The sequence below is a fragment of the Hippocampus guttulatus genome, chromosome 15 (genome assembly GCF_054856545.1).
Source record: "Hippocampus guttulatus isolate MCC_2025c chromosome 15, RoL_Hgut_1.0, whole genome shotgun sequence".
Lineage (NCBI taxonomy): Eukaryota > Metazoa > Chordata > Actinopteri > Syngnathiformes > Syngnathidae > Hippocampus > Hippocampus guttulatus.
The window spans coordinates 8,547,459-8,561,717 of record NC_141275.1 but is presented as its reverse complement, the minus strand read 5'-3'; the positions used below and the strand labels follow the sequence as shown (position 1 = coordinate 8,561,717).

At 43.6% G+C, this 14,259-nt stretch overlaps 1 protein-coding gene across 3 annotated transcripts; it reads left to right on the top strand.

The window, feature by feature from the left end:
* Positions 1–97: 97 nt before the first annotated feature.
* Positions 98–8,145, top strand: nufip2 (nuclear FMR1 interacting protein 2). Of its 3 annotated transcripts, XM_086131426.1 has the most exons (5): positions 98–444; positions 1,943–3,355; positions 3,440–3,505; positions 3,692–3,724; positions 4,775–8,145. In XM_086131426.1, exons 1-5 carry the CDS (start codon positions 294–296, stop codon positions 4,825–4,827), a joined length of 1,716 nt encoding a protein of 571 aa, XP_085987552.1. In that variant the 5' UTR covers positions 98–293; the 3' UTR covers positions 4,828–8,145. The 3 variants fall into 3 exon arrangements, with proteins under 3 accessions (XP_085987552.1, XP_085987551.1, XP_085987553.1); XM_086131425.1 differs by having other exon boundaries at positions 100–444; positions 1,943–3,505; XM_086131427.1 differs by lacking the exon at positions 98–444 and adding an exon at positions 477–1,839 and having other exon boundaries at positions 1,943–3,505.
* Positions 8,146–14,259: the final 6,114 nt, after the last annotated feature.

The following is a 14,259-nucleotide window of genomic DNA, read 5'->3' as shown; positions in this document are numbered from 1 at the left end:
TTGAGTTCAAACTGCAACTCCACCCGACATAAATAATATCACCACTGGATTCTCTTCAAATTCCTAACGTGCCTTCAAACCTGCGATAATGTCTGCTGTATAATTAACTCGACGTGCACTCTTGTAAGGGCGACAAACCATTTTAGACGTTTACTGCTGACGTTTACAGTCTTCAAATAGCTTCCGTTTCGCTCTGGCAGTGATTGGACTGGTCTGCACTTTTTTTTGTCTCCCTTACCACCGGCGAGCTAGCGTAAAGCGCCCGTTGAACAAGTTGCACATTCTCCACTTCAATGGAGGCGCAGCCCAAAGATCGGGCACGGGACAGTCGAAATCAGAACCGCGGAGACGACGCCAGCCCTCCTCGGTGGACCTCTTGCCTAAAACATGATCAGAGCCACTTCCACCAGCGACAGCATCAGGAAACGAACGCGAAGAAAACAGGTTTGGACATCCGTAAAAGTTAGCTAGCACTCGCTAGCTTTAGTCAGCTAATGTCAACTAGCCACGACCGGGCGCGTCCTAAACAGCATTCTAGCAAACGTGATTTAAAAGTTAACCTACGCTTCTTGTTTTACGGTACAATATTACGCGTCATATGTGAAGGGTGGTTTATTGATTAAAACCACACTCACACACAAAAAAATCAGCCGCTATCTCTGAAGACGCCGTTGGATGTCTAGCTCAATGGCTAGCTGACATTGCGTGACAGTTGTGGCTGGCGGTGGTTTGACATATCGGGAATTGACCTTGTGCGCCGTTCCCCTCACCCACTTTCCCTCCCACAGTACACGGAGAGCTTTCGAGGTCGTCTCAAGCTATTAACCTTTATGTACATGCTAAGAAGAGCGGCCGCCCTGGTCGTGTAATGGAGTTCATTTCAGCACACTTGTGCTGTCGTCCCGTTTAGGGAAAGGAGCCGGCTCCACTGGAATGTTCGGAACTGCCATTTCCTGTCGGCCATGTTAGGGCACAAATGACAGGCTAATGCTCGAGTTAGCCGCGCAGTAAAGATATTTTTTTAATACTGCAACGACATGCTCCCACCGTGATATATTTGAGTATCTATTTTACTTTTCGGGTCTGTTTAGTTTACGGGGCCAGGCAATGACTCGTTTAGGCCTGGTTATAAGCCGACCTGCTAGCTAGTTGACGTTAGCTCGTGGTAAGCAGCTTTGACAGGCCTGTTGCAGTCGCCGAGAAACTCACTTAACAGTTAGATCAAAGTACACGTTTAAAAGTGTCATACGCGTTACACGTCACTATATATTTGTATGTCAACTCTGCTTTGAACGCTAAGTCCTTAGTTGGTCTTGAGCAGCTTATATCGTACTACTTGGCTAGGCTAGATATGGGTTTAAATTATGTTTTGAATCGCATCTTTTACACCGGTCAAACACACATTTTAAAAAAATGATATATTCAGGCCGCTTTGAAGAATCCGTTTGACAGATGTGTTCCGCTGCATATCAGATTGCTGTAATGCAACACACTGAGCTCATCCTCAGATGTGTCAGTCATGTATTTTTGGGTGAAGGTTCATGTTTAAGCCAGCAGTGGCATGAGTTGGCCTTCTGTTGTCGAGTTGAAGCCATGATGACAGCAGCAGTGTTTGTGAACTTTGACCTCTGCTGCAGGCAATAATGGAAAGGTTGGCTTTTGAAGGAGCAGATCACCAAAGTGCTCTTTGAGGGCTTTGTTGTTCTGTGCAGTTAGAATGGATTTCATACTGACATCTTGTGTTTTTGCATGTTGTTCTAGGTCAAAGGTAAGAAAAAAAGGAACTATGACAAATTTAGATGAATGGGCAAGTTCAAAGTGATGAACATGAAATCGACGGTGCGGCATTTCTCTTCACTGTACTATAAAATACCTGAAAAAGCATTTGACATAAACCTCTCGATTCATTTTATGAACAAGTTTATTTCTGTCTCACTTCCAGGCAACAAAAAAGTAATCAGTGGCGAAGAAGAGGTGGAGAAGGGTACGCGTTTGTTTGCTGCTGTTGGTATGACACATCCTCCCAACAGCAATGGAAGCAGACACACAAGTAACACAAATGTGAAGCAGAAGTCAATGCAACGGCTGCACTCAACAGCTCCAAAAGCGAACATGAAAGGACCAGACTACAAAAAGATTGTGGACCTTAAAAATGATAAGGTTGTTGACTCGAGTTATCACGAGGATAAGAAAGACTGTGTGATGCTACAAAATGGTGTCACACACTGCGGCGTGATTATAAATGGCTACTCGAGCAAGGACAATGATGGCAGCGGATCCGAGGGTGGATATACCACGCCAAAGAAACGCAAGGCCAGATGTAACAACCTGAAGAACACTGACAATGCAATGAGAGAAAATGACATGCAGCAGGGAAACACTACACAGGAGCCTGCAGCTTTTCATATTGAGGCGACCGAGAAGGGAGAGACTTGTCGACTTGACTGCTTGAAAGCCACATATAAAGGGGAGACTCAGTCAGCGCCAAGACGGACTGCGGTCTCTGAGGCCTCAGTGGGGGAACTTCAGAGGAAGAACTCTGATGGGAAAGCTGTCGGTAAAAAGACTGAGGAGCGGCACAAAGCCAAGGTTCGCTCACCTTCAAAAGAGGACTCGTGGACTTTGTTCAAGCCCCCTCCGGTGTTTCCTGTGGACAATAGCAGTGCTAAAATAGTTCCCAAGATCAGTTATGCAAGTAAAGTCAAAGAGAACCTCAACAAAGTAGCTCAAGGTGGAGCAGAAGCTTTGCCTCCAACTGTAAGACTCTCACAGGTCCCAATGTCTGCTATGAAAACCATCACGTCAGCTAGCTTTACTAACGGCTCTGTTTCTGCTAGTGGAAACGGCTGCCCATCAGTGGGTACTTTCTTTGCTCCTGCTGCTCCAGGAAGTGGCGACAATGTAGCATCTCCGTTTGAAAGTAATCGTAGCTCTACAAATAGCCCCATTGAAGAAGAGGTGTATGAACTGAGAAAGTGTTCCCTCTTAATTTACCCTTTAAATATGCAACCCGCGCTCCCCAGTGCCCGTCACCTCACCCCGCCGGCTGCTCAGACAAATCAGAAAGCCTTGGGAGAAATCTTCCACAATAAATGGGGGCTTTCGTTCATTAATGAGCCCAACTTGGGGCCAGAAGGGGGTAGTGGGCCGGCGCTGGCAGAGGACAACCCATCTGTGGGCCAGTGTCAGGCCAAAGCTGGCCAGCCGTGCTTTGATGATGGCCCTTTCTTCTTGGAGCCTGGCACTTTGGCTCAAGATGCAGTGAAAAGGACTGTAATTATTTCGCCAGCTTCTTCTCATCGTTGTGTCCCGGCCAAGGAGGAGAACGGAGAAAAGTCGGGCGTAGATTCTCCCTGTAAGGACAATGGTGCTAAGCCTGTACTGGGCCACACAACCATGGTGTTGTTTGGCAAGTCTAAAGAACAAGCCTTGTCTAAAGATGTCTGCAGGCGGCGGAGCTGGGGGTCCTTCGACGTCAAAGCTGCTGTCACTTATCACACTAAAGGTATAAGACTCAAATGAGTTGCGTAATCGTAAAATGCTAGTTTGCAGTGAAATTGTCTGTGACTAAGCTTAGCAAACACCTGTGAGCTTTCAGGAGCTTTTTCTGCTTAATCGAACTGATAAACTTGGTATTAAGTATGCCCCACGCCTGTTAACATTCACTGATGGGTTTTTTCTTCCTCCACAGAAATGGAATACGTTTTCAGCTTGCAAAAACAACGTAAGTGACATTTTTGAGTGTTTGTCAGTTTGGTTTTGACAGGGAAAGAAATCTGAAGCATCAAAAAAATTCCATAGCCACAGAGACCAAAAGACAATTTCCTGAAAATAGTTAACATTTTATATTAACAATGTTGACTAAAGTATTGAGCTGTACCCTTCTTATAGATTGGATTCATACTGCATTCAGAATCTTTTGCTCTCTTATTCATGGCAAAGTAAATAGAAAAAAAAGACTGCATGAAATGGGATATCGTCAGATTGGAATCGGGGCGCTTCCAAACGTGAATATAAATCCAATTCATATTGGATAAGTGCCAGCGCGAGCTAAGGCTCAACACAATGTCTGATATCTTGTTAGTGTGAGCTTGATGTCAATGAAACAACACTGATTGCACAAACAACCAAAAACATCTGTCAGTATAAATTGAATTTAAGCATCAACAATAAATTATACATATGATATACATCAGAGGTGTGTTAATCATCAAATAAGGAATATAGTTTCACTGGAGTCATTTGGCTGTCACTTTCATTTTAGCCAAAGGCGGCAAGTGTCGGAAGCCTAACTAATGATAAATACACATAGCTTGGTACTGATGAATCCAGTGAGGATGAATGCGCTTGTTAATTAAAAAAAATATAGACACATAAGTTTGCATGAGGGGCTCTACCATAAGATGCGGAAAAAGGCGAAGCGCCGTGAATGCTTTGCGAATACGTTGGAGACCAGTGACGTGCTCGGCACTGCTGTAAGCAGTCTAATGCAGCGGTCACCACCTCCAGTCCTCGAAGGGCCCCTATTGCGCATCTGCCAGGTGTTTCCCTCATATGATCAGCTGATCAGCAAGCTCCGCGGAATCCTGATAACGATCCTGATCATTTGAATCATGTGCATCGGAGAAGGGAAACATCTGAAACAGGCATGATGGGGGCTCTCGAGGACCGGAGTTGGTGTCCCCTGGAAGTGTGCCATCATGACTCGGATTGTCGACCTCATTGAGATGGACATATTCTGAGGCATGTTTTTCCTGCCACATTCCTTCTTCAGATCCAAATCGAGTATTGATTTATGCCGAGACCAAGGACGGACCCCACCAGTGAGCTAGACAGACGTCCGCAGTGCTTGGGTCTCTTCTGGGTGCTGTGGTTCCCCTCCTTGGCAACCCTCACCGGTGCAGGAGTGGAAGAAAGTGGACAACTGTGAAAAGACTTGCTCATTTTAGCGCGGCAACAACTTCTTTGAGGGCGTCGGACGAATACGATACGATTGAGGAGACGGATCGGTGCCTCTACAATACAACGAGCGGACTATGACCAACGTGGCCGATGACGCCCACAAAAAAGTGGTGTCCTTAGTGAGCTGCAGCTCCTAAAAGCCTTTATCGCGGTAGGCCCGTGGCGGCCATCCGTCAAAACTGCCGAAACGCCACTGAGGCTTTCACATAAGTTGTACATAAACGAAACACAGCGAGCGACTGGAGAACACTTTTTGAAACGAATGCCTTCAAGTGGCTCATTTATGTCAAACTGTACACGTTAGTAAATGGAAGGGCCGGAATCTTTGTCTTAAAAATCTACAGGGCAACTCGCAACCCGCATTGTAGTGGTTCACCAAATGTGAGCATCATCTTATTCTTGACTGTGACCGCCGGCTCTCATCACCCCGTCGTCGGCGTGCTACAGGTGGCAACGCCTTCTCAACCAAAATGCCAAGTTTCCATGTCAGGTTCAGTTCAAATGTTTAGGATTGTTGCTTCTATGACTCACTCAGTATTTTATCGATTTTATTTTGTGTCGATGGCGGGGTGAGCTGAAGTAACGCGTGTCACATTCTCGAACTTTACCCCACCCCCCCTTTTAAATGTTTTTTTTTTTTTTGGTGCGTCTGTCCTGCATGTTTACTGGTGGAATTCATCTACAAGGGTTGCAACGACGCCTTCTATTAAGCTGTTCTTGAAATGTGACAAGGGGTCGTCGGTCATGTTTTGATGCCATTAGCGAATAAGTGTGCAAGTTGCAAGATGGCCGACCTGGAGTGGTCTCAGTCAAGCTTAGCCTTGTTGATGTGTTGAAAGCTCCGATTATGTCTAGGAAGCCCAAATTTGCCCGCCTTGATGTCACATTCATCACCTTCTCCAAATCAGTATTGAACACAAAATTCGTTTAACATGTGGATTATTAGCACTTTATGTAAACTAATTACTTTGTTGTTAGCTACTAGAGGTCTATTGACACAACTCCTCCATAAAAGAATGGCTATGGGCTGTTACTTCTCGGAACAAACAGAATTATTAAATGTAACTCAGGTAGTGTTGATAAAGCCATGACTATGTTAACCCTTTTTTTTTTTTTTGCCAAAAGATAGCCTGTTGTGATGCCCTCTTAATAGATTCCCATTCTACATTTCCAAATTAAGTAAATGATTGATGACATTATGGATGAGCAGTTCACTAACCACTGAATACTAGTTTTTAGTGAAAGCCCTTCTGGAGTCATGCTGGACTACATTTCGAAAACTGTTTTTAAAGCACGGTTTTTAAATGTGCTGCACCCCCCCCTTTTTTTTTTCTTTCTTAAACGTATGCTAGCCTGCAACGTCTAAGCGTTCATTAGCTCCTTGATGATTCTTGATCTCTCAAGCGAGCGAGCATCCACCGGCTCACCGCAATCTGGCTGCCCGTTCTCGAGTACTCTTCTTGTTGCTGTGGCCTGATTAGGCCTCACTGCAGAGGCGGACACAATTTCAACCCCCGCAATTGCAAGTCAACTTGACATTTAACTTTTCAATGTCGTTCAAAAATGCTTTTGTTTTGGCTTCTCCTGAGTGTTGAAATGCTTCCGTGTGTGAGAGAGAGAGAGAAATAGTATGCCACAAAAAGAAATATATATGTAAGGAAATGCCGGGTTTTCTAGCAAATCTTTTGGCGTGGGTGGATGTTATACTCATTTATGGTGAGCATTAGGTGTCACTATCAGGTTATCGTTGGGCATATTTAGGCTTCTGCGCGTCGAAACAGGGTGATCAAGAATGAGTTAACGTGCTGTTAGTATAGTTTTGCAATGAATACCTTTTATTTTGTGTCAAAATGTTTCTTTAGAAAAGGATGGGAACTAGATTTACTCGGTGTCCTTTGTCCAAGCACTTAAATGAGCAAAAAACAAACTAACAAAACCCCCCACAGGCTTCTTATGTGAAATATCTATTGAGAGATTGCCACCTGCAAACCAAAAACAGCTTCTTGAAGCAGCGTGTGTGCGTGCGTGCGTATGTATGTGTGTGTGTGCATGTGTGTGTGTATACACACGCGTCCGTGTGTGTAGACGTGCACGTGCAAAGTCAGGCCTGATCACGTGGAGTTGAACCCTCCACTTCTCAGGATGTGCAATCACCTCAAGGATGCTGATGCAGGCTTCTACATGACCACAGACAACTTAAGCCTCTCAATTGTTAGCGCCTAGTCAATTGTTCATGTTCTTATATGCAAGTTCCTCATTTCATGTAACTGCACGCCCTGTTAAATGTTCAGGTGCCTGAGTGGAAGATCCTTTACAGCAATTTTGATTGTTTCAAATCTGCTTCCAAGCTTCTCTTGTGCCATTTGCCCCCCCCCCCCCCCCCCCACCTAATTTTTGCTATGCTGAATTCCTCCTAAGCGACATGGACGCAAGTGAACGCAAATGAGTGTTTGACGTGTTTTGTAGATGAAAATGAAAACATTATGACCGGCTTGTTTGGGTTGTGTGTGAGGGAAAGCTAAACTCAGTCAGTGGACTTTGTGCGTTCCATTTTGTCAAGTTCGTGTCTGAAGTAGCACATGGTTAATTTTAACAAATATAAAGCGTTTAAAGAAAGTTATTTTCAAGTTCTGAACTAACTTATCAATAGATGCACAAATAGAATGAGATTTAAAAGGAATTTATGACAATGAAAAGCAAGTTGTTTTTTTATGCATTTCACATTTAGTTATTTAAGTCTGATGTGAAGTTTTTTGTCTGTAGCAACAATGTTGATATTTGAAGTCACTCACAAAATAGATTGGGTTTCTTTAAGTATTTGGGAAAGATGGAAGTACACTGCGTCATGTGAAAATGTTTTTTCTAATTGGAGCTCACTTTACAGTGCTTTTTCTGAGGAGCGACATGAATTGTAATTGAATTGTCCATCTTCATTCTCAATTTTTGTCCTTTTTTTTTCTTGTTGCTCTTATCGTCAAACCCTCCTGAAACACAAGGCAGGAGAATTTTCTCTCAAATGTCTTACACTTTGACATTGAAGTCTTCAACCGAGTCGTCATGTTTTGTTTTGCATTGAACAGAATGCTTGCCATTTGTTTGCAGCATGAAAATTCCAATGTTATAGAATTGAAAGAACTATAAATCTTATGATGTCACAATTTTAGTTTTCATTAAAATGTTAAATTAAAATATAATGCGTCTTGGTTTTTATGTGTGTGTGTGGGGTTGTTGCCTTACTCTGTCAGTCCATAAACTACAAAAAGCATCTCAAACCATTTTGGTTACGACGCCCCCCTGTGGAGTGTAGTTGATACTACGCGTAGAAACCAAATATGCAGTTCTGTGACGTCCTCCAGACCTGTGCTCTCTGTCCGTTTCTCCGTCTTTCTGTCTGTCTGTCCGACTGTCTGTCTCTGTCCATCTGACTGTCTGTCCGTACGTCCATCTGTCTGTCCATCCGTTCGTCCTGCATGTTCATCCATCTGTCCGTACATCCGTCTGCACCTGTCTGTCCGTACGTCCATCTGTTTGTCCTGTATGTTCGTCCATCTGTCCGTACATCCGTCTGTCCATCCGTTTGTCCTGTATGTTCGTCCATCTGTCTGTACATCCATCTCTGTCCGTCTGTCTATCTGTCCCTTCATTCAAATTGTAGAACTGTCCCGTCTATTCCTCCTGTCTGTTCGTCCCCTCGCCCACCACGCCGTTCAAATTGTAAAACTGATTTGCCTCATCTCATTTATGATAAGCATTTAAACTTGTTTCTTGCTCACATTATAACAGAGTGAGCAACACATTTGTGCAACCAGGACAATCGCATGTAGATGAGTGATGTTTGTAGAAATGGATTTTTCTCTTTTTGTGGTGTGATATTGTCCTTATGTACATTGTTGGCATTGTTGGTGGAATTCAGCTTTGGACCAGTGGACTTATGTGGGGGTGAAGTGAGTGGGCGAGCAGGGGATAAGGTGTGCGCGCGTCTGTCTGTGTGTGTACACGTGGGGTCATTTTGTGTGATGTGGGCCATTGACTGCTTTTCCATAGCTAAAGAACAATAATGAGTTTTTTTTCTTCTTGCCGAATATCTGTGCCTCCCTTCAGTGCGCTGATTGTGTTTATGAAATTGTGCATACATCTGTGAATGTGGAGCAAGGGAGCGCACAGCCATTGGACAAACATGAGCAAATTGTTTTGTGTTGTGGTGTGGTGGAAGGCGTGATAAGGCTATTTGTGTGCTGTATGAAACTCACACACAAACAAACTGAAAATAAAAGATGAAACATAAGATATCAGCAGCGGTACAGGGGAAGAAACGATTGCATGACATAGTGTCAATTATTATGTTATTTCGCAGTTTAATTAGAGCTCATGATTGATACCACAGTTGACCTTGAGAGTGTCCTTGCGTGAGAAATGCGGGCGGTTCTCCACTGTGTATGATATACCAGCAGATATTGTGACAAATGACTTGATATCTCACACAAATGACCTTTTATTCGATATGAAGCGACGCAGGCTATAACCAATGGTCACGTTTTTCTTCTGCGCATGAATGAAGGTCAAATGACTCGTTCTTCTGAGCTGTTTCTTTGAGCAACTTGTTTCATGAAAAACAGTAGCATACTATTGTAATTTATTGTAATGCATTATAATGACTTACATTCTCATTACTGAATGCTATTTCTCCTCATTTAGAGATATGTTAATTAGTTAATTTTTGGGGGAAGGCTGGAACAGATTCATGGCATTTGCTTTTATTTCAATGGGAAAAGATGATTTGAAATACAAGTGGTTTGAGTCACGCAACAAACGAAACTGGTAAAAACAAAAATGGCAACAATGTACTATCCTGGGCGGCCCGGTAGTCTAGTGGTTAGCACGTCGACTTCACAGTGCAGAGGTACCGGGTTCAATTCCAGCTCCGGCCTCCCTGTGTGGAGTTTGCATGTTCTCCCCGGGCCTGCGTGGGTTTTCTCCGGGTACTCCGGTTTCCTCCCACGTTCCAAAAACATGCATGGCAGGCTGATTGAACACGCTAAATTGTCCCTAGGTGTGAGTGTGAGTGCGCATGGTTCTTCGTCTCTGTGTGCCCTGCGATTGGCTGGCAACCGGTTCAGGGTGTCCCCCGCCTACTGCCCGAAGACGGCTGGGATAGGCTCCAGCACCCCCCGCGACCCTAGTGAGGATTAAGCGGTTCGGAAAATGAATGAATGAATGAATGAATGTACTATCCTATGTCATTCTATAGTATATTACAAAACAATACCTGGAAAGTTTATAACTACGTGAATCATGTTTTTTTTCTGTTTTGCCTCTCCATACCTTTACTCTTCTATAAGATGCAGCATGTGTGTGACTACAGTATTTGCATTGGCACAAGGTCATGTTGTCATTGCACATTTGAGTTGTCATGGACTCTTAAGTGGTTTTTAATCAGCAATTATTAGCGAATGGAGTGGCTGTGCGGGCGATGGTGAAAGAGTGCCCATCAACGTCATGTCAATTTGCATGGCAGCCTCCACATTAGAGGTGCATTCTGGGAGGCAGCCGCCACCTGAGTACCTCATCTCCACACACACACACACACACACACACACACACACACACACACAGAGGCAAGCAGCCATAGACTCCATTACGCAGCCCTGTCAAAAAAATGTTCCGCTGCCAATGAGGAACACCCATTACAGGGCTGTGTGGGGAGATAATTTAGTGATGCACATAAAATCAAGTGCATTAAATGTTGCTCATTATATTGGAATTCCGACAATGGTGGGCTGGTGTGGACGCTTCCCAGCCATTTTCAAGGTATAAAAGAAGCGTGATTATTGAGGGCGATGTACTGTATAAATAGCTGTCATTTTCACCTATACCTGAAATTGCCAATTAACCATGCTGGTTTCTCTGAGTAGCTTTTAATTATCTTTAATAAATGCTGAGGCATGCGTGTCCTGCAATCACGAATATATATTGCCATGGCATCCCCTGCGTCTCTTTGACACACTCGGGAGGGGTGGAAGTGGACCGTTTCTCCGTGCCACCTCCACGGATTGCGTCACCATGGTGCCAGGATACACCCCAGCAGCAATTGCACTGTTTGCCGTGAGTGGTGGGTCACGTTCACATGCTACTTTGTAGCCCAGCCCAAGGCATAAGCAAGCGAAAAGCTCAGGGCCCTCGTGACCATTCCATTTTGAATCCGTGTGTATTGGGATAGACGCGTGCTGACGCTTACGTATGGACACACCTTAAGTTCAGAGGAGCCAATCAGCACATCGTATATGCTGACGCTTATGTATGGGCACACCTTAAGTTCAGAGGAGCCAATCAGCGCATCGTTATCGCCGACATGCCCTGCTCAGCCAGGGTCTCCAGTTAGTCAAAACATTATCCACACACAGTCGCGCTGCTGCGGTCCACTGCAATACATTGGTTAGTGCACGCAAAGAATACAACGGATAATTTTAACAAGCGATCACGGTAATGCGCAGATTATAGTCTGAAAATATCAAATGTATAACGTAAAAATCACTTTATAATTTCTTATTTTATACAATTTGCCGAGGGTCCGGACAGAGGAGGTCCGGACAGAGGAGGTCGGCAGTCCGGCCGTGGATCGCGGTCCGCCAGTTGAGGAAGACTGATGTATAGTAAATTATTTTTAGCCGAAAAAAATTACCATGTATAGTAAGGTGTTTTCAGCTGAAAAAAAAACAAAAAAAACGACCATGTATAGTAAGGCCTTTGGCCTTCAGAAACATATATCATAGAACTAAACTGATTTCCACCTGTCGGGGCTGTGGCTGACTGGTAAAGGCGGCAGGCTGCCGATGTGAAGGTCCAGGGTTCAATTCCAGCTCTGGCCCACATGATATGACGGCTATTTTGTTCCAACGTTGGCCTTCAGAAACAAATATCATAGGACTAATCAAATTTAACCTGGAGAAGCGTGGTCCACTGGTTAGTGCGTTGACTTCCCAACCCAGCAGTTGCAGGTTTGATCCTGGCTCGAGCCCTCCCGTGTGGAGCCTGCAGGCTCCCACCATCCCAAGACCCTCCTCGACTGCCCGGAGGCGGCGGCGGAAGAGAAGCATGTATTTAAAGCTCAATGAGCCCAGAGCCCCGTGATCCTGTGGTGAGTGTGTTGAGATCCCAGTGCAAAGGTGCAGGGTTCAATCCCAGATTCGAAAAAAAAGACCATGTGTTGTAAAACCTTTTTGCTGAAAAAAACGACCATGTATAATAAGGCGTTTTTATAAATGCATGCAAATTCTGGAGACAATGGTCAAGACCTGGATTTGAACCCTGGATCTTCCCACTGTTAAGCTGATGTCTTAACCAGTGGACCACAGTGGCGCTGCTTTCACTAGCTCAAAATAAACAACCCCAAAGGGCCTTTACATACTTGGTTTAAAAAAAAAGCTTGATATGCAAACTCTGCAGTTGATGGCCGACACCTGGATTTGAACTCTGGATCTCTGCGCTGGAAAGCGGACACAGTAACCAGTCGACCAAATTGGCGCTGCTTTTTGAGCTTGTCCGTAACAACCCAAAAAGGTCTTCATATACAGGTCATGCAATAAAGCTTGACATGCAACTTTCGCAGAGGAAGGCCGAGACCTGGACGCCTTACTATACTATGTCATTTTTTTCGGGCGAAAAACACCTGACTATACATGGCCGTTTTTTTTTTGTTCAAAACGCCTGACTATGCATGGTCGTTTTTCTCGGCTAAAAACGCCTTACTATACATGGTCGTTTTATTGGGCAAAAGATTTTGGCGAAAAACGCCTGACTATCCATGGTCGTTTTTCTCAGCTAAAAATGCCTTACTATACATGGTCGTTTTTTTCGGATAAAAACGGCTTACTATACATGGTCGTTTTTTTGGACAAAATATTTCGGCGAAAAACGCCTTACTATACTTGGTCATTTTTTTTTGGGCTAAAATGCCTTACTATACATGGTCGTTTTTTTTTTGCAAAAAATTTCAGCAACAAACGCCTGACGATACATGGTTATTCTTTTGGAAAAAAATTTCAGCTAAAAACACATGCAAATTCTGCAGACGATGGTCAAGAGCTGGATTTGAACGCTGGATCTTCCCACTGTTAAGCTGATGTCTTAACCAGTGGACCACGGTGGCGATAACTAGCTCAAAATAAACAACCCAAAAAGACCTTTACATACCTGGTTCTAAAAAAGCTTGACGACATAGTATAGTAAGGCGTTTTTACCCCGAAAAAAATGACATAGTATATATAGTAAGGCGTTTTTAGCCCGAAAAAACGACCATGTATAGGAAGGCGTTTTTAGGCCGAAAAAAACGACATAGTATAGTAAGGCGTTTTTAGGCCGAAAAGAACGACATAGTATATATAGTAAGGCGTTTTAGGCCGAAAAAAAAAGACCATGTATAGTAAGGCGTTTTTAGCCGAAAAAAACGACATAGTATAGTAAGGCGTTTTTAGTCCAAAAAAAACGACCATATATAGTAAGGCGTTTTTAGCCCGAAAAAAAAGACCATGTATAGTAAGGCGTTTTTTGCCCGAAAAAAACGACATAGTATAGTAAGGCGTTTTTTGCCGAAAAAAAACGACCATGTATAGTAAGGCGTTTTTAGCCGAAAAAAACGACATAGTATAGGAAGGCGTTTTTAGCCCGAAAAAAAAAGACATAGTATAGTAAGACGTTTTTAGTCCAAAAAAAACGACCATATATAGTAAGGCGTTTTTAGCCCGAAAAAAAGACCATGTATAGTAAGGCGTTTTTTGCCCGAAAAAAAAACGACCATGTATAAGTAAGGCGTTTTTGGCCGAAAAAAACGACCATGTATAGTAAGGCGTTTTTAGGCTGAAAAAAACGACATAGAATAGTAAGGCGTTTTTTGGCTAAAAAAACCCGACATCGTATAGTAAGGCGTTTTTAGCCCGAAAAAATCGACCATGTATAGTAAGGCGTTTTAGCCCGAAAAAAACGACATAGTATAGTAAGGCGTTTTTAGCCAGAAAAAAACGACATAGTATGGTAAGGCGTTTTTAGCCCGAAAAAACCCCCACATAGTATATAGTAAGGCGTTTTAGCTAAAAAAATACCGACCATGTATAGTAAGGCGTTTTTAGCCCGAAAAAAACGACCATGTAGAGTAAGGCGTTTTTAGCCCGAAAAAAATGACATAGTATAGTAAGGCGTTTTTAGCTAAAAAAACCGACCATGTATAGTAAGGCGTTTTTAGGCCGAAAAAAACGACATAGTATAGTAAGGCGTTTTTAGCCCGAAAAAAACGACATGGTATAG

What these genes read in the sequence shown, in the direction of transcription:
- nufip2 (XM_086131425.1), top strand. Translation starts at nt 294, where the DNA reads ATGGAGGCGCAGCCCAAAGATCGGGCACGGGACAGTCGAAATCAGAAC. An exon ending in AACGAACGCGAAGAAAACAG is followed by an intron (nt 445 to 1,942) that starts GTTTGGACATCC and finishes TCTCACTTCCAG; the next exon opens with GCAACAAAAAAGTAATCAGT. An exon ending in TGTCACTTATCACACTAAAG is followed by an intron (nt 3,506 to 3,691) that starts GTATAAGACTCA and finishes CTTCCTCCACAG; the next exon opens with AAATGGAATACGTTTTCAGC.